The 17,242-nt window shown below is 33.4% G+C and overlaps 1 protein-coding gene and 1 pseudogene across 1 annotated transcript; both read right to left on the bottom strand.

Moving 5' to 3' along the window:
• LOC125200121 overlaps positions 1-3,010 on the bottom strand; it is a 9,184-nt pseudogene extending 6,174 nt beyond the window's left edge.
• A 9,480-nt stretch (positions 3,011-12,490) lies between these two features.
• LOC125215200 (protein DCL, chloroplastic-like) lies at positions 12,491-15,520 on the bottom strand. The gene is made up of 3 exons (XM_048116551.1): positions 14,976-15,520; positions 13,898-14,012; positions 12,491-12,943 (listed from the first exon to the last, which is right to left on the bottom strand). The coding sequence occupies exons 1-3, from the start codon at positions 15,353-15,355 to the stop codon at positions 12,767-12,769; spliced, it is 672 nt and encodes a 223-aa protein (XP_047972508.1). The 5' UTR covers positions 15,356-15,520; the 3' UTR covers positions 12,491-12,766.
• Positions 15,521-17,242: the final 1,722 nt, after the last annotated feature.

Here is a 17,242-nt window from a genome sequence, read left to right on the forward strand (position 1 = left end):
GTGAAACTTGGGGGAAGAGCCAGCTTTGTGTGGTGGAAATTCAATTTTCAGTAAATGGGATCAATAGGGAGTGGAGACAACCTTGGGTCACCACTGCTAAAACCCAAGAATTTGATAAGGAAATGGAAGGATGAAAATGGTAGCCACATATGAAATGTCGTATTCAAAATTTGTGGCGTGAAGGCGAAGAACGAACCTGATTCTTCTGCACTTCCATTATCTCCGCCTGTTTCTTCTGCAATTGTTCATTTTCCTCCTTTAATTTAGCAACTTCTGCTTCCAACTCCATGGTGTAAGCCTGCACGAACCCAAAAGGAGAGCTGGTTAGTCAAGTTCAACGTCTAATTCCAACGTTTAATATGGTAATTTAGTGTAAGCATACACTAAATTACCTTGTGCAAAATGAGATCTCTAAGCGTCTCATGAAGAGTAACGTTCATGTCTCGCACACTAGACCGCCTATCACAATACAACTGTGCTGCATAAGACATCCAATTTTCTTTATTCAAATGTTTTTGGGGACGTCCATGTACGATAAAAGCAGTTTTGACGATCATAACTTAGAAAGTGGCCAATATGAAATCTATAGTCACTGTTGTCTATGCAGCACTTTGTTATTAAAGCCCTAGCTTCTACTTTTCTCGCAGTCACATCGACATCACAAACAAAAATATTACTAACTATAAATCTTTTCGACATGGCACCATATAGAACTTCATGAAAGGTAAAAGTCATAGTTTTGTTCCATATTTTTGAATGAAAAACCGATTCTAAACATCAATCTAAAATCTCGAAAAGCAAGCGGACAGAATAGAGATGGGTAGGGTATCAAATTCACTACTTAAGAGGACATTGGCCGCAAAAGATACCTTGAATACAGAGAATGAAACGTTTGATCCAAGGGGACAGGCTGTTGAGCAGAATACAATTGCAAAAATAGGATGACTAGAACTCTACAGGCCATTTCATTTGAAATAGAAGTAATCTATCGTGAAAAACTCTATTTTTTTCAGTTTGTTTATAATACGTTCGATCTTCATGTTAGGCCTTCTAGTCCTAGAACTTAAATGAAGCAAACATCAAAGCCAATAACTGTAAGGCTTTTTTACCTGCTTACGAGCTCGTGATCTTGCAGCCGACTCTCTGTTTTTTATCATCCTCTTCTGCCTCCTCTCGACCACCTTCTCCAGGGCAGCACTTTTCCGGCCCCTCAAACTCCCATTAAACACATAAGGAACAGGTGACACGGAAGATGTATCACGTTCTCTTAGAGAGCCCGTCGATGAAACAGCTGGAGATCCATTAGACCCCAAACCAACCATCCAAGCCCTCCACCTTGCAAAGCTGAATTATGGACTGGTGAGTTATTCATTCCGGTCAGAAATCCCAACCATTCCGCCCCTAATCCGTGGGCTACTCAACTGACCGTTACTTGGAATCCCCATAGCTGATCCATAACCATCGCGGACTGTTTTGGAAGGATCTGCTGAGGCTGATGTTGCCGTTGTTGCTGCTGCAGCGGATGATTCTCCATCTGCTGAGCAGCAGACCTTACGCCATTCACATTCAATGGTAAATTAGCAGCTGGTTGTGCAGCCATCTGATTACTAGTTTCATTAACCCCAGCACCAATCAACCCCAAATTCCTACTAGCCTGTTGCTGCTGCTGCTGAAATCCGAATCCCATACCCAAGCTGTTATTCACAGGGTGCCACAGATCACCAAAAATCCCAGCATTGTTGGCAGCAGCTAACTGAGCCTCCTCCCTCACGACCCCGGCCCTCTCCAAGAACTCCTCAGTGTAATTTCCCCCAAAGTCTGCTGCCTCTGCGGCACGCCAAAACTAGCAACAGTGACAGCTCCTTCCTTTGCTGCAGCACCCTCCTTCGACATATCCCTCCACACCTCATCAACGTTCTTCTGGCTTAGTGTCCGGGAAGGATCAACGATCCCTGCCTCTGCAAGCCACCCCTTCTTGGACACCACCACTTCCCCACCACCAACACCTCCACCACCACCACCAATGGTGGGAGCGAAGTTCTGATTATCTTCCGCACTCCATATACTCTTCAAAAGCTCATCCATGTTCATTGACCCAAAATCCTTCCCACTCCCCCAATAGTATTCTGAACTCATCAAAGGTCAAAGAATAGACAGAGGACTGCCGTCCAATGGGCTATTATTCGCCACCTCCCACCACCCCAGCTGGTGGCTCGTTCGCGAAATTCTTGAAATTCTAAATTACTCCCCATTTCAACACTTCCTCCCCTCACACTACCACCATTCAATCCAAACCAATCCAAATCAATCCAAACCAATCCCTCCTTACTCAATCAAACCACAGAATAAACCCCAAACCAATAAACAACAGATCACACCTTCCTATTTCTTCAATTCTCATACAAATTCACCTACAAACAAAAGTGAAGCCATCTATAATCAGCAATTCACAAGTACCAAACACATAAAAATACAATCTTTAGCAACAAAATTGCAGACTACCCTCTCATGCTTCATCTCACAACATAAATTGTGCTAAACTATCCTCCACGCTTCAATCCACACAATTTCAAATGTAAAGAAACCAAAGTAAAGATGCCCACACAAGATTCATCCCAAAAACAGCAAAAAGATAACAGAATCCAAATCTAGTAAGCAAATGTAAATTGAGCCCACAACAAAATATCTATAAAGCTATCATCTCAAAAGCATGATTCCCTAAAAATTGGGATACCCACACACACACACACATACACACAAGCTCAAGAGAAAAAAACTAACCGCAAATCCCAAAATGGAAACTGAACAAAGCAGTCCCAATTAACAGTTAACTGATGGCAGTGAGAAATGGGATAAATCCAAGAAAAGAATTAGCAAAACACAAACACAAAAGTTCTCCTAGCCCGAAAAAAAGACATAAATATAGCAAAAAAAATGCAGAAAAAACAAATAATTACATTAATTAAATATATTATTTTCTTACCAAAATATGGTTGTGGGCTGCCGCCATGTGTCCCCCGATGACTTTTCAACAGAGGAGAGTGGGAATGCTTATTTATGGGCTAAAATAAAATAAAATAAAATGGTGGGACCCACCCACTGAAAATCGTGGACCAATCATAATTGTGGAGTAGGAAGGGTTTGGTGTGATATCAGACCAACCGCAGCTGGATAAGTGGTGAGATCTGGGCCGTACGCGTTGCGTGATGGATGGACGGCTGAGATTGGTTCTTTGGTTTGTCGGGTAGTGGGGATTGGTGTGAGCCCGGCCCGGGCCAGGCATGATTTGATTTTGGTGCTCCACTAGTTTTTGGTGTTTTTTTTTTTTGAATTGATTAATTTGGTTGTTTTTGTTGCTAATCGCAGTTTGCATGTGCAATTTTGATTTTATGTCATTTCATGATTGATTTGTGGGAAGACTAGGGATACGATGTTTATTTTTGTGTTTGGTCACTTTTTCATGTAGTAGTAATTAATTATAACGAAATATTGATGGAAATTTTGTTTTGGTGAGTCTTGTTAAGAGCTCGACATGTGTTATGTATGAGATTCTGGTTGATAGCACTTTTTTTAAAATCATTTAATATTCATCACTACAAAATTGAGTGAACATTACAAATGTATGTCGGTATGTGTGGAGAACATTAATTTTTACTATGTAATGTATTCAAATCTTGTGAGAAAATTAAATTTGTATGATAGTGTCTAATACTAATACATATGCATTTGTAGCTACAAATCGTGATTTTACTACTAAAATTGATCGTAAAAATTGCCGAACCAAATACAATTTGAAAAGATAAAAATAAAATATTTCACCGTGCAATTGTTTTTACGTACGATATCTCATAAAATATGTTCGTCATTTGAGACGTGGAGCATATATACTAGCCAGGAGGAAATGCAAACTCAAAAGTTTATGTGTTTAAACATCAAAAAATATTCTGGGGAAAACCTTAAAATTAATTAACTGAAAGTTCATATAGTGATATAAGTTTATGCAAGTTTTATTGTAAGAGGGGGCGAAATGATATATAGGAAAAAGATTTATATTTGAACAAGAGCAATAAGTGCAATTTCTTACATATATTTAAAAATTTATAAAGTCAAACAAGAATTGAGGAGGGTCATTTGCCCCACCACCTAATAAGGCTAGATTCGCCCATTTATAGTTAAATTGAGTTATTTTTATATTTAATTATATGAAAAATTATATAAAGTTCTACTTTCCATCCGATCCCTAAGATTAAGAGTGACACTTTGACCGGGCACGAGTTTTAAGAAATGTAAAGAAAAGTTGGTTGAAAAAGTTAGTGGAATGTGAGACCCACTTTTTTATATTGGTTTTATAATAAAACGTGAGTGAAGTGACTTAGTGTGAGACGTACTTACCATTTATGGTAAAAATGAAGTATGACTTTTAATTGGGGACGGACCGAAATGGAAAAATGTGACTCTTAATCGGGGACGGAGAGAGTAATTTTTAAAATATCCTTTTGAAACTACGAGAGCAATAACATAATAGTTTAAGTCTAATGGTAATTTAGTGGTATTACATATGTTATACAGCTATCTATTGTTTTATAATTTGCTTATTTGATGAAACAAAAAAATATGTCTTTATGGTTAATATATATCACAATACTAACAGAATTTTGAGTATTTGATTAAACAAGATATTTTATTATCATACATATTTATGAACAAACGAACCCTTCACGCAAGGTTATCCAACATAAACGTGTAATATCCATGTCATAATAATAAGTTATTTTCTTCACAAATAAATTCCAAGAAAAAGTGAATATTTTTTCATACGAAACCAATTAAATCTGTTTTTTTTTTCTCACCTTATCTCCCATCAATTTTCGGACCAATTCTTATATTCTGTTCGAATTGATTGGCTTGGAATGTTGGAGTAAAGTAATTACTTTATACCTCAAGAAAAAAATATAGATATGGAGAACATGAATGTAGTTTTTAATCAGTTAAACTTGAATCGATAAAATTATTTTCGGCTTTAACCGTTTAATGATATTATATAGAGAACATAAAATTGTTAAATAGGGACGCAATAATTTCATAAAAGAAATGGCTTGATGGCTTGCTACGTGGCATTTTATGGTCTTAAAAATATTTTTGACTTAATCATTATGTAGGGAAACTATATATCTATAAACTGTAGTTTCTAAATCTTTGCAAAAAGACAGATTAATTAAAATTAATTTAAGTAAATTTCTAAAAATATTTTGGAAATTAAAAAAACAAAACATAATTCATACTAAGGAAATTTAGCAAGGTTTTGGCCTATAAATTATTATTTAATTGATTTAAAATTGCCATGTAAATAAATATAGATATGTGCTTAGGGATGTGATCTTTTTGCTTACAAAAAAAATGTGATTAATTATGTTACGCGATATGAGAAATAATTGAACATTGCTATCAATATGGATATATACTCGACAAAAAAGAACTGAAATATCTAATAATCTTGGCTTTGCCAACACTCAACAATAATTGAGGGGATAAGATCACACTTTAATTTGATTCACTCTGGAAGAGCCAAATATAGAAAAATGATGGTGTCAATTTGGTTGAGGCAATGCAATAGTTGTAATAGAAAATTCAACATCAAACAATAATTGTTACAATTTCTAGTTTTAGTTAAAATATCTTACAACCAACGGCAATATAGTTAATTCGGTTAACTTCAAATTTTAGCTTAAGTGTCCTTCTAGTGACGTATGATAGATTTTATTGCGAATATAAGGTCGACTTACCCCATCAATGGTCATGAGGTTTCTAAAAATTTGGTAAATTCGATTTTTTAAGTTGTCATGGACATGAAATTCATGTGATATAGCTCTTCTCTAATTTTCGTGATTGAGTTCATTTTCGTTTTTCTTCCACTTGAAGATCGTTCCACCGCTACTGCAATCTGACATCAACTTGTGACATAGCATCTCTATCGTATTCTGACATTGATGATGACCTTCTTCATTATGTCATTTCTGAAATTTCCCCATTTTTGGATCTGATAACAAAATAGAAATTAAGATTACAATAAAAATAATGCAGAGACTTTTAAACAAATAAGAATCACCCCATGCACATATTATTTACTCATAATATAAATTTTAAAAGATCAAAATAAATCTTCTCTCAAAGTCATCCGCTTAAAATAGCCCAGCGTTTTTTACTAACTTTTAGTTTATACATTATAAGATAATGGCATTTCGCTTTTTTGATAACTTTTCTGCTGTCGAATACTAATTAAGAGCTGCAAACGCTCTTATTAAAGTACTCTCCTCCGTCACTTCATTAGGAGTACTCATTCATAGCGCGGGTTTTAAGAAATGTCGAAAAAAATGGGTGGAAAAGGTTAGTGGAATAGGGGTTCCCACTTATATATATAGATTTTAAATGAAATATGAGTAGAATGAGTTAGGTGAAGGGTGGAACTTTATTACCATTTATAGTAAAAGTGAACCGAGACTCTTATTCGCGGACGGAGGGAGTATCTATCTTTCTTTATCTCTCTACTTTAATGTTTACACTGCATTTTATCTCTCGATTAATAGCTTTTGCCAAATGGCTACTTAAAGTCTTGTGTCGGGTATGATGTAATCATCTTAGCGAGAACGGAGAAGGAAATAAATATAATGGCCATAGGTTAACTGGCAATAGAATGGTTAGTACTTGAAGTCAAAAGTCTACGTGTATGTTCGAGTCCATCGTAACACGACTTTTCAAATTTTTATAATTTATTTAAAAGAACAAAATACCATAAGTAATTAATGTTAAAAGAATATATAGAACAAATACAACAATGACTCTAAGTCTATAACTAAGTAATCGTGAACTCGGTTAATTTTATTAGGACTCCAATTCAAAACTACAAATCTTTTTTAGCTGTGAACTAAAAGCTAATTCAAGTGAATTAGTGGCAAAAATATACATTTATTGAAAAACGGCTAATCTATTTTTATCTTTGATACTTTTTTCATACACTACTTTTCAAATAATAAAATGAACATTTTATAAAGCTAACTTTCATAAACTTGAGCATATTTTAATTTATCATTGGTACAATGGATAACTCTAATGTCACATCCAATAACCATGAAACACATTGCATATACCTTCTTCACTAAAATATTTCACAATATTTTTCCTAGCCATGATGTTAAAACCATCACCATCAATATTAACCCACACAAGTTTCTCACTCTGAGATGGATATCTAACACCTTTTATATAAGTCAAACTAATGTAACCAAAAGTGGAGAAAGCAAAATATCACAAAAACCGTTAGCATAAAAATCTTAAATGTTGTAATTAAATATTTAATTTAATTCAATAATAGGACACAAGTCCCTCTATCCATCTAGTAAATAATAGTACTCCTCCGTTCAAGATATTAGTCTTTCTTTTGAAAGACATAAATTTAGGAGAGTTGTTTAGATGCAGTGAAGTTGGTAGAAAGAAATTTTTACCATAAATAAAAATGACGCAAATATGTCGGACACCCAAAAAGACATAAGGTCTAATATCTTCGATGGAGTAATATCTTATTTGGTCATTTCTAGATATTCACATAAAGACATTATTTACCTCTTTCATTTTAGAGAAGTAGATCACACACTCCATTAAATTATTAAAGTCACATTTTAATACGACTATAGGCATTATTTACCTCTTTCATCTTAGAGAAGTATATCACACACTCTATTAAATTATTATAGTCACATTTTAGTACGACTATTAAATATATAAATAACACTCGTAATACACTAATTTTTTCATCCCCTTTATTTTATATTTTACTTAAACCCGCATCGAAAGTGAAAATTTAAATGGTGGAAATATATGGTACGTAAAATTGTGGGGCTGAGAATTCAAACCGATAATTTGTAGGAAACTTATACCATATAAGGTTTCAATTTAGTGAAAAAAAGAAAAATGTGTTCTTCCTATCATTGATATTTTTAACTATGTGTTATATATGAAACATTCAAACCAAATAATAGTACACCATAATCAGAAGATAAACAAAAATTACTCAAAAACTATATTTAAATAAATACAGAAGAAAACAGCAACATAAATTGAAACTTATTATTCTTGGGATACATATTAGAAAATATTCAAACAAATAGTAATAGATAAATGTGACCACTGGAAAACGTCAAACCCAACTTGGTTTATCAATATTCTGTCAATAAGTCTCGAATAAAAGTAAAAAAATAAAAGAAGAGAGAGACATATATAAATTCCAAACAGTTGATTTTGGAGGTTATTCGTAGCAATGTGCCATTTGGCATGCTTAGTGACGACCCAAACATAAACACACTACATAATATAAAACTATCCATTAAAGTTGACATAGTTTAAATAGAAAAAAAATGATATTGATGGTGACATATATATGAGGACAAAAATAGATGAACTCAGAAATCAGCATCAACACAATTATTTAATATATACCATATCTTCTACAAAAAATCATACCTACAAATTAAAGTGCTTAATATCTACACTTTCCATTTTCTATTATTCTAATATTTATGTGGAGAAAAAGAAAATCCAATCCTGCCTATCACTAGCAAACAGCACTGCATAATATTAAAGCTATTTCTATCCATGTTAAATATTCTACATGGATATGTTTGCCTACGAAAATGAGTGCATTTTGTCATTAATCTAAATTATAATTAGTAACAATTATTTTTTACTATTTAACTTGAATAAATCTATGCATAGAATCTAACTTATGCATGTTGAAGATATATTGTACTCCATTAATTTTAGTATAACAAATCAATCTTTGATTTTAAAAGATTTATAAGTTAACTATGCCAATAATAATTTTTAAATATTCAAATCAAACTAAATGTATGAGCTTTGTATATACATAGTACCTCATGTAATCCTCGAAATAAAAAATCTTAATATTTGACTAACATCACTTAAAGCTTCAAAATTTTTGGATAACAGTTTATAAGTAAAAGCAGTAAAAGATTTAGTCAAGTGAGAACTTTCAAAAGAAAAGAATACTTTTTCTAAAATGTGGTCATAAAAATATGAAATCAAACTTTTCCCCTCTTAATAAAAAAAGTGAACGTAGCATGAAAATGGAAGTTCTTTAGCTAGAAGAAATGTATTGATAAGATAGCATTTATACATGACTTTATAATCTGAATAAAATGAATTATGAATGTATTAATAAGATAGCATTTATGTGTTTATATTTCGTTTAATACCTACTTAGCTAATGCAACTTAAGATCTTGAACTTTATTGAGATTATTTTAATTAGATGAAATTTTAATACCTACTTAGCTAATGCAATTTAAGATCTTGAACTTTATTGAGATTATTTTAATTAGATGAAATTCTAAGAATAATTTCTACAACTAGTAAAGGACCAAATAAATCTATTCTACACATATGACAAAAAGTGCAATCAGCCCATACAATTATTTGGTAAAGCATATGCCCATATTATAATATTCTCGAAAAAGTTGTCAATTTAATTTAATTCGAAAGGCAAACTGAGCCTTTATTTTATTTTACTTTAAAAATTTTATACCATACTTTCAGATTTACAAGTTAGCATAGAAGGGGGTGGTTGAATATCATGCAATTATATGTGCGAGCAAGAGCTTTTCAAGGACTATTTTAGTCCTCTGTATTCGAGTCTGGCTTAGTCATAAAACTTGGGTACTCTACCACAGTCTGCACGGACGGACCCAAATGGAGGTGACTAGGGCCTAAAGCCCTTAATGAATTTATTTTTAAACCAATTTTAACTTTTTGTGAAATTTATTGATATTTAATGTGAATTATTGTATTACAATCCTTACAAATGATGAAAATTGTCCAAATATATACATTGTAAGAAATAATTAAAAATCTCAGCCCCTATTAATGTATATTTACGCATCCGTCCCTGACAGTCGCAACTAATTGAGCACATCGAGCCAAACTACGCCTGTGATTCTTTTTCATTTCTTAAAGCATCTACTTTTTTGTTAGAAAATGAATAGATGATGTAAAAATATCATATTATAACAAAGTTAATTAGGTCTAGTAACATCAATTCAAATAATCCTTATAAAAATCAATTATGTTTATATATCAATTTGAACTCTCACATAATCGTGTTTATATACCTACTTAGTTAATGCTAAGAGCCTAAGATCTTGAACATCTAGTTTGTCAATGAGAATTATTTTAACTAGACTAAATTCTGAATAGTTTCTATAAATAGTAAAGGACCAATATGTATACATATATATGACAAAAAAATGTAATCAATCCATACAATTATTCCGTAAAGCACATGCCAATCTTATATATATTGGGGATGTTGACCAATTTAATTTAATTTAGCAATATCAATCTCAACCAATCTTACTAACCCTAGTGTGCATATAGTAGTGAATTATTGTGCTGCATAATTGTATATTGATTGAATGTCGGTTGGCATTTATTTATCATTCGAATTTGTGATCATAATACAATGCAGGCCTCCCAAATTTAGTATCTCTCTCTCAAAGAATACCTTTGAAAATGTGTATAAAATTTAGATGTATACAACATTTCAGGGGACAATTTTTTGGCTAGAAGAGTGTAAGTGTATATTATTATGGTTCTACACACAATACCAGAAAGTAATGTTGATTCCAATTAATACATTTAATGATTATAAAATAGAATTGAGCATATATATAGCTTGTGATCCAATTATTAGTCTTTTCATAAAGTTGTATGAATTTATATATTTTAATAAAAATATATGTTCACCACTAACCAATAATATGATGTTGGAAGTAGAGATGAACATTCAAATTTCAGATTGGATTTTTTTGATGATATGATTTCACATAATTGTTTGCTATTGCATAAATACGAAAGATTAATCCTGAAGTTCACACCTACTTTCGATCTCGTAATCATCTCATAAATATGAAACAGTAGATATTTTAAAATCGAAAATGAAAATCCAAAAATTTTATGACTCCAATCCGAATCGAATTGAAAATTCAATTAACAAAAAGTCTAAGGATTCAAAAAATTCAAAAAGATGTACATAAATTATTAATATTCTTTTTATTTCTAATTATTCCCCATTTCTGAATTTTTGGACATCACAAATACTATATCATTTGCATAAAATATTTATTTATAAGTTGTAGTATTTAAATAAATTTTATGTATTATATAATAATTAAAATTTTTTGAATTTTTGTTATTAAGTTATCAACCTGAGCCTAATAGAAAATCCAAATTTCAAATAAATTCGAACTGAATTTAATATTTTGATTTGATTAAGTTCGATTATTCAAATTATTGAATACTTTACACTCATGTTTTAGAACGTCACATATCTTCATGAGAAAAGACCTCACATGAAATTCAATGTCAATATCCACAATAAATCTACTAACAATGTCACATGCTATATTAAAAAGTATATCCATTAAATCACCTTCCACTTCCACCACTACATAAACGATTTCATCAAGTCGTGATACAAAAAAAAAATGAAAACTAATGCTTAGACTAGAAGAAATATAATATCTTATCCATGTTATCCTCTAAAGGGCCCAATTAATGAAAATAGGAAATATCATTTTCACCGTCCAATTTAATTTTAAAAGATTGAATAATGATGGAAGACTGTCTCATCGTGAAGATTCTAATTTCACTTTATACACTAATAACATAATTTTGAAATTATTAATGTGTAATTAAGATAGATAATTGTACAACTTGTACTAGAATTAAAGTTTTATCTTATTTTAAGGTGATTGCACATAATTATTTTGTGATTCATATACATGCTGAAAAAGGACTAATAGTGTTGAAAGTTGCAATCTCCATTTATGATTTATGAGTGAAAATAACACATACATGGGAGTTGTATTTATAGTTGACACGTTTACATCTCTCGTAAGATTGAAGCCCCACAAATATCTCACCCACTTTCCTCTATATTTCTTAAAGTGCGTGCCGAACTCAAATGAGACTCTTAATGGCGGATGGATGGAGTAATAGTTTTGGATAGAGCGTTGCTTATAACTAACAAAACAGAATATTTGAATACTTGTGTTAATAGTAAAATAAAAAAAATTGATTTAGTTGAGTACCTCGTTTCCTGAAAAAATCATCATCACAATTCACAAACTAAATTAAATTTATTATAATTAAAATAATAAATGAAACTTTATCCTAAAAACCTTACTTTTCCAAAACCTCATCCTTACCAGTACTCCAAAAAAATCAACGACGATATAAAAAATATATATGGATGCCTAACTTTGGTCGACAAACAGAATTTACCTATATAAAATCAATTTTAGCCTCATAAATATTCTCTAATGATGCATAATAAAAAATTAAATTAAATATTCTTTTTCTTTGTTCATGCATATCTGCGTTACCCAATTAAATAACAATTTATATGATATCAACAATATGAATCAAAGGAAAATACTAATGGATATCATGGAACACAACAAAATGTAGCCAGTCATTTTAAAACAAAATCAAATAATACAAAATTATGTAGAATACACATCATCCTAAAATTACAACAGAAAAATGCCTGGCTTTTATTGCCAATTAATAAACTGATAATGATAAGGCAAAGCTACTATTCCATTTAAACATTAATAATTCAACTCAGCTATATTCAGATTGACAGTATCCAACTATTCAGCTCAGTACTATGACATGATTAAGCAAAAAATTTACCTTCAGTCGTTGCGCCTACGCTTCCTAAAATGTCTCAGAATAAAGCTGTCTGCGTATAAAGGGTAGTTTTTCTTTATCAAGCCCTTTATGCATTTCCAGTATGAGAAATCGACCAAATCTCCATCCTTGCGAACGATGAATAAACATCTTGAGCTCTCAAAGGTAGGATGGTACCCAATCTGTCGAGCAGATTCAAACATAAGAAACTTTCAGCAATTAACTAAGCGAATGAACCTTTTCAGGTGCATAACTGATGTGTGTATCCATGTGATAAAAAACCGGCCTTGGCACATTTGAAAATCTCGTTTCACGAAATTTATAAGTAAAGCTAGCTATTTTTGGTATCACTTTCTGGTTGAGCCAACAAAAATTTGCCTCTAGTAACTTTTTCCGAAAACATGACAGATGCAGGGTATAACATTACATTATGATAATACTCTACACAAAAGTAAAAAGGTTGTATTACGTTTACACTTGCTGAAAGTGTTCGACAGTGATATAAGCTTATAGCCTCTAGTATTGATATTTGATGACCTAATTGGACCGATTTTCCTACTTCATTTCTTCTCCTGAATGGCTGAACCCGAAAGAGGTACCATGAATCTAATAAAAGGACAACTGGGGAAATGGATATTGTTAGAGCGTTTGGTTGTGAGCTATTGAAACCTAGGTGTCCTCGACATGCCAAAATGTCAAGGCGGGAAGGGAGATTACAAGGTTCAATTTTTTCCCCATTATTTTGTTTCTCCAGATGACACTAGCTGCAGAACTTGAGCGGAAGAATAACCGCCTGACTACATCCCAGAAGCCATCATCATCAACAGTCTAATTCTAATACCATTTGAAGAAAAAAGAATAAAAGGATATTTATAATTTTAGACGGACCGCTGCCTTTGTTCAGTAGGCAAGTTATTAATGGGTAACGAACTTATGGTTATTGCGATATTAGGCTCTTTTCCTGCCTGTGGGTCAGTGTGGTTGTTTTATCTCTATTTAAAAAATACTCCCTCCGTCTCGGATGATTCGGGTCACTTTGACCGGGCACGGGTTTTAAGAATTGTAATGAAAAGTGGGTTCATAAACTTAACAACATTGTATGAAAGCTTCAATCACAGATAGTGTAAGAGAGATACCGTGATGTAATCAATTCCAGATCCTATCTTGTCTTCATATGCAGGATGATAAGGAAGCACCCTCTCTAGAATAGTTCTCTCATGTTCAGGACTCAACCTATTGCCACATTCATACCTGCAATAGAAAAATCATATGGGGTTAAGTTTGACAAAAATGTGACTTACACCATCTCACACCAGTAATCCACAAACAAACAGGTTTCTTGCTGATCCCTCTGGTCCACAGACACGGTCCATCATTCTAGTTCCAACTCTAAGGTAGCTCCAAACCGAATACAAGATTCAATCAAAAAATGGTGTCCATTAAACCAGCACCCTTATCGACTTCTTTGCTCATATATTACATTTGAAAATTAATAGATTAATCCTCCATAACCCTAAAGAAACTTGAATACCCAATTATCAGTTTAGAATGGCCTCAAATCTTGCTAGCATTCTCTGAGAAACTACACAAGCCAGTCATTGTGATCCTAAAACCAGAATCAGGGGATCATTCTCAAGCCCTTGAAAGACCAGTAAACATCTCCCAAACACGATTTCCCCTGAAGTCCTCAGACAAGGTCCATAATCCTAGCTCCAACTCTAAGGTGGTTCCCAAGTAAATACAAGATTCAACCACAAAATTATCAAGCATCACAATGTGGTATCCATTCAACCAGCACCTTCATTAATTTCTTTGCTCATATGCTACATTTGAAAACCGATAGATTAATTCTCACCTTCTCGGTAACCCTAAGAATGCCCTCAAATTCTTATCAACTCATATCATCCATCAGTAATTCACAAACAAACAAGTTTCTTGTTTTCATTCTCACAGAAGCTATACGAGCCAATCAGTGTGACATACTAAAACCAGAAACAGGGGATCATTCTCAAGCCCTTAAAAGACCGGTAACCATCTACGAAACACGAATTTCCCTCTGTTCCATAATCCTAATTCAAATTCTAAGGTAGTTCCCAAGATTCAATCACAAGGTGTATTTGTATACAGAAATACACATAATGTAAGCTGGAAAGGCATAAATCACAGAAGCGAAGCAAATCAAATTAGTGAATCTAAAAGAAAAGAAGAGCTTACTTTCCGGAGTGAAGAATCATTCTAACAAATCCAACCAGAGGCACAGTGTCCTCTAAAATCTGATCCTCCCAATCTACCCACGTGTCACCATCTCCGCGCTTCCTATCACTCCCATCATCATCCGAATACTCCGCCGCCGAATCCTCCTCATCGTTCGAAGCAGGGGAAGGTGCCACCGGCTTCCTCAACAAGTCGCCGCCGCGCTCCTGGCTGCTCCCAACCGCGCCGCCGCCGACCGACCTGGTCTTCACGGCGCGCAATCGAGCTTTGTGGAGCGGGAAAGATATGGAAAATGGGGATAAAATTAGGTTTTGCGAAATTGGTTTTCCGTGGAATGAATATACAGTTGCTGAACTTGAAGATGCAATTGAAGACGCCATAGCAATCCAACTAAGACTGCGATGCAGTTTTTAAGCGGTTTATGGAGTGAATTACACTTCCAATTCGCGAAAAGCAATCATTTTTCGATTGCTTTTGGTAAATTTTCTTCGGTCCAAAATTTTGTTTAGCCGTAGTCGAAGAACAGAAGATAACATGCGTTCAGAGAGTGAAATCGGATCGGGTCGGGTTGAGCAACCATGTTCTATTAGAGCATTTCCAGTGGCGGCTAGCCCACCGGCTAGCCTATTCGCGTCGCTAGCCGGTTGGCTAGTCGAACTATTGGAATCGGCCAGCGCTAAATCGGCGAAAAAATAGGTGAGCGCTGGCCGCCATTGTGGCGTGCCGATCGGCGAGCGATCGGTCAGTGCTATTTTTTTGTTTTTTATAATTATGTATTTATTTTATGAATTTTTTTAATTATATAATTTTCAAGGCATACTAACATTTTTTAATGTATTTTTTAATAAATTAGTGAGGAGTAGAGTAGGGCGGTGGCTCGTTTGTGGAAGCCCGGATTTTTTTTTATTATGTAATTTTTTTGATTTTTAGTTAATGTACTTTATTTTATTTAAATAAAATTAACGAATTTTTCCCGTATATGTGTCGTAAATTTAATTCCGTATTTTTGTGTTTAATTCCGTATATCGTAGTTGTTTTTTATTTATTTTTATTACGGCATATTATCCTGTGGCTAGCCTTAGGCTAGCTTATTTGATTAAAATGTTGATGTGGCAGGTGGAATTTTAGTGTTGATGGCGTGGCGGGGAAGAGAAATTAGGCTAGCACGTGGTACTTTGGAACCGTTAAAAAAAATTGCTGGAAAACCGTCGATTCGGAATCAAAACCGAAACAGGCAGTTTTGGAACCGGAACTGTAACCGTAAAACACCCTCGCGGTTCGGTTCTGGTTCAACAATATCCAAAACCGGAACCGCCGGTTCCTGAACCGTGGGCACTCTCCCCTCGTCTAAATTTTGACACGGTTACTATTTCGGTCCGTCCCCAAATTTTGACACACTTCACTTTTTACCATTTTTGGTAATGGGCCACATATTCCACTAACTCATTAATACCACATTTTATTATAAAACTAATACCTTAAAAAATAGGACTCCCTATCCCACTACTTTTTCAACTCACTTTTTTTTTCATTTCTTAAAACGTTTGGATCAAACCTTTTCAAAATTTGGGACGGATGGAGTAAAAATAAAACTACAATTATTATTACAAAAATAGCCATTGATAAAAAAATAAAATTACACAAACTTTTATTCATTCCCTCCGTCCCAGATAATTTATCTCATTTTTTCGTTTCATTAACGCATAGTTTGTCTATTTTACTCTTTTCCATCCGTTCAAAGTAGATGTGACATTTGGAAAATGACGTAGATTTTTAGGAGATGTTATTTTGTGTGTTAAGTGGTGAGAGAATTATAATTGAAGGAGAGAGAACTTTTTTCATAAGAAGAAATGTGGCATCTTTTGTGGACAAACTAAAAGAAAGTGTGACATCTACCCGACGGATGGAATATTATTTTTGGTAGTGACCAGCATACCAAACTACGTTTAAATACTTCACATTTTATTATAAAAATATGACCTCGTTCCACTAACTTTATCAATTCATTTTTCATTATACTTCCTCCGTCGACCATTAGGAGTCCCATTTATGGACGACTACTGAGTTTAAGAAATATTAAGAAAAGTGGGTGGAAAAACGAACTCTTAGAGAGAGTATTTCTTAAAATTTGTGCCGTCAAAGTGAGACGAGATGAAGCGAGTATTTATATTCTCTTTCATGTCCATAAAAGTTGAGACAAAACTTTTGGACACGGAGATTAAGAATATATGTTAAATAAATAGGAGAGATGAAAAAGTAGGAGGAAA

The sequence above is a fragment of the Salvia hispanica genome, chromosome 1, assembly GCF_023119035.1.
Source record: "Salvia hispanica cultivar TCC Black 2014 chromosome 1, UniMelb_Shisp_WGS_1.0, whole genome shotgun sequence".
Taxonomy (NCBI): domain Eukaryota; kingdom Viridiplantae; phylum Streptophyta; class Magnoliopsida; order Lamiales; family Lamiaceae; genus Salvia; species Salvia hispanica.